General features: G+C 58.7%; 1 protein-coding gene across 1 annotated transcript in view; it reads left to right on the top strand.

Annotated features, from left to right (window-relative positions):
• Positions 1-2,416, top strand: part of SEMA6C (semaphorin 6C) — a gene marked incomplete at both ends in the record, with an annotated part of 6,336 nt that overhangs the window by 1,998 nt on the left and 1,922 nt on the right. The window contains 4 exons of the mRNA XM_031064710.1: positions 33-104; positions 561-688; positions 1,317-1,442; positions 1,525-1,680. Of these exons, the coding sequence (XP_030920570.1) occupies positions 33-104; positions 561-688; positions 1,317-1,442; positions 1,525-1,680 (482 nt within the window). The remainder of the gene's footprint in view (positions 1-32; positions 105-560; positions 689-1,316; positions 1,443-1,524; positions 1,681-2,416) is intronic.

Below are 2,416 nucleotides of genomic sequence, written 5' to 3'. Positions count from 1 at the left end.
CCCCCCCCCCCCCAGAACCCCACTTTGTCCAGGTGCTGCCCTACGGCCCCTACGTCTACTTCTTCTTCAGGGAGGTGGCAGTGGAGCTCAGCGCCCTGGGCAAGGTGGGGCACAGGGGATGGGGGGCACAGGGGGGGCACCCAGGGACCCCCACCCTGGGCTCCAGCCAGGGGAGACTCCTGAGCCCCTCACCAGGATGGGTGACCCCTGGGCACCCCCTGAGGTGTCTGAGGGACAGCCACAATGCCCAGGGGTCCCAGGTGCCCTGGGTGGTGACCCTGAGGGTGTCCAGGTGCTGATGTCCAGGTGCCCAGATGCCAACGCCCACAGGTCCCCTGGGTGGTGACCCCAGGTGTTTGGGTGGTGACCCTGAGGGTGTCCAGGTGCTGACCCCACATGTCCAGGTGGTGATCCCACATCTCCAGGTGCTGAGCAGGTTCCCGTACAGGTGCTGGTGACCCTGAGGGTGTCCAGGTGCTGACCCCACATGTCCAGGTGCTGACCCGGCTCCTGCACAGGTGCTGGTGGCCCGGGTGGCCCGGGTGTGGTCCGTCCTGAAGGTGCGGCTGCAGTGCTCCGTCCCTGGGGACACCGTCTTCTACTTCGATGTCCTGGAGGCTGTGACGCCCCCCCAGACCCTGCACGGGCGCCCCGCTGTCCTCGCCCTCTTTGGCACCCAACCCAACAGGCAGGGACTCGGGGACACGGGGACATGGGGACAGAGGGACACAGGGACACAGGGACGTGGGGATGTGGGGACATGGGGATGTGGAGATGTGGGGACAGAGGGACACAGGGACGTAGGGACATGGGGACATGGGATGTGGGGATGTGGGGATGTGGGGAGGTGGGGACATGGGGACATGGGGACATGGGGACATGGGGACATTGGGACATGGGGACATGGGGGTGTGAGGACATGGTGATATGGGGACACAGGGACACAGGGACAGAGGGACACGGGGACGTAGGGACATGGGGACATGGGGACATGGGGACATGGGGACATGGGGACGTGGGGACATGGGGACATGGGAATGTGGGGTCATGGGGACCAGGGGACCTGGGGACCTGGGGACCTGGGGACATGGACATGGGGATGTGAAGACAGGGCGATGAGTCGGGACTCACATGTGGACATGGGGACACAGAAAGGGGCATGCCCAGGAGGACATGGGGACGGACTCAAATGGGGACATGGGGACACAGAGGGGCAGCACACGGACACACACAGAGAAACAGAGCCTGGGGACACACCAGGGACACAGAGGGGCTCAAACCAAGGCCCATCGTGTCCCCCACTGCTGTCACCGCAGCATCCCCGGCTCGGCCGTCTGCGCCTTCTACCTGGCAGACGTGGAGCGCTCCTTCGAGGGCCCCTTCGCCGAGCCCCGCGGCACCACCTGGAGCCCGGTGCCGGAGGACAGGGTCCCCCAGCCCAGGTACCAGCCCAGGCACCCCCAGGCACCCCGGGACACCCCCGGGTGCCGCAGACACCGCGTCCCCACACCAGCTGTGCCGCAGGCCGGGCTGCTGCGCCGGGATGGGACCCGCTGCTGGCGTTGTCACCTCTGGGGACTTCCCTGACGAGACGCTGGTGTTCGCCAAGGAGCACCCGCTGCTGCACGGAGCTGTGGGGCCCGCGGGAGGGAGGCCCCTCTTCACCCACACCGGCACCAGGTGCAGGGACAGGGTGGCCTCGGGGACAGGGTGGCCTTGGGGACAGGGTGGCCTCAGGAGTGGGACGGACTTAGGAAGTGAGATGCCATAAGAAGTTGGTTTCCTAAATCACCATGGTGCACTGTAAGCTGCCCCAGTATTGTCCTTTTACCTGGTATCTTTAGACATATTTATATATTTATATCGATATAAGTTTATATTTGTATATTTTACATTTTACATTTTACATTTTACATTTTACATTTCACATTTCACATTTTACATTTTACATTTTACATTTTACATTTTACATTTCACATTTCACATTTTACATTTCACATTTCACATTTTACATTTTATATTATTTTATATTGTATATTTAGACAGTCCACTTAGCCAAGGTATCACGAGGGAACACATTTCTCTCTTTTCTTTTAAGAACGATATATTAGGTGATTTTTCCCCCCCCCCTAAACATTTACAACCAAAAAACCAAAAAAAAATTGAAAGAAAAACATCCCATCGAGAGATTTGAGCTATTTCCTCTCTGCTGTGGAAAAGGGTTATGATAAAAGTTATCACTTTTAGAAAAAGTGATGGATTTGTGGGAGGGGATGGAGCAGCCAGGGAATAATTCATGTGAGGAGGTTCGGGTGCTGCAGGGTGGGGATGCTCCTTGTGCAAGGTCCTTGTGAAGGGTGGTGGGACCACCAGGAAGCCCCTAAGCCTCAAGCCCGGCTTTACCAGGCCTGTCCCG

This window comes from Geospiza fortis, unplaced genomic scaffold (assembly GCF_000277835.1).
Source record: "Geospiza fortis unplaced genomic scaffold, GeoFor_1.0 scaffold439, whole genome shotgun sequence".
Taxonomy (NCBI): domain Eukaryota; kingdom Metazoa; phylum Chordata; class Aves; order Passeriformes; family Thraupidae; genus Geospiza; species Geospiza fortis.
Note: the sequence above shows the minus strand (reverse complement) of the source record. Positions and strands in the feature narration are given on the sequence as shown.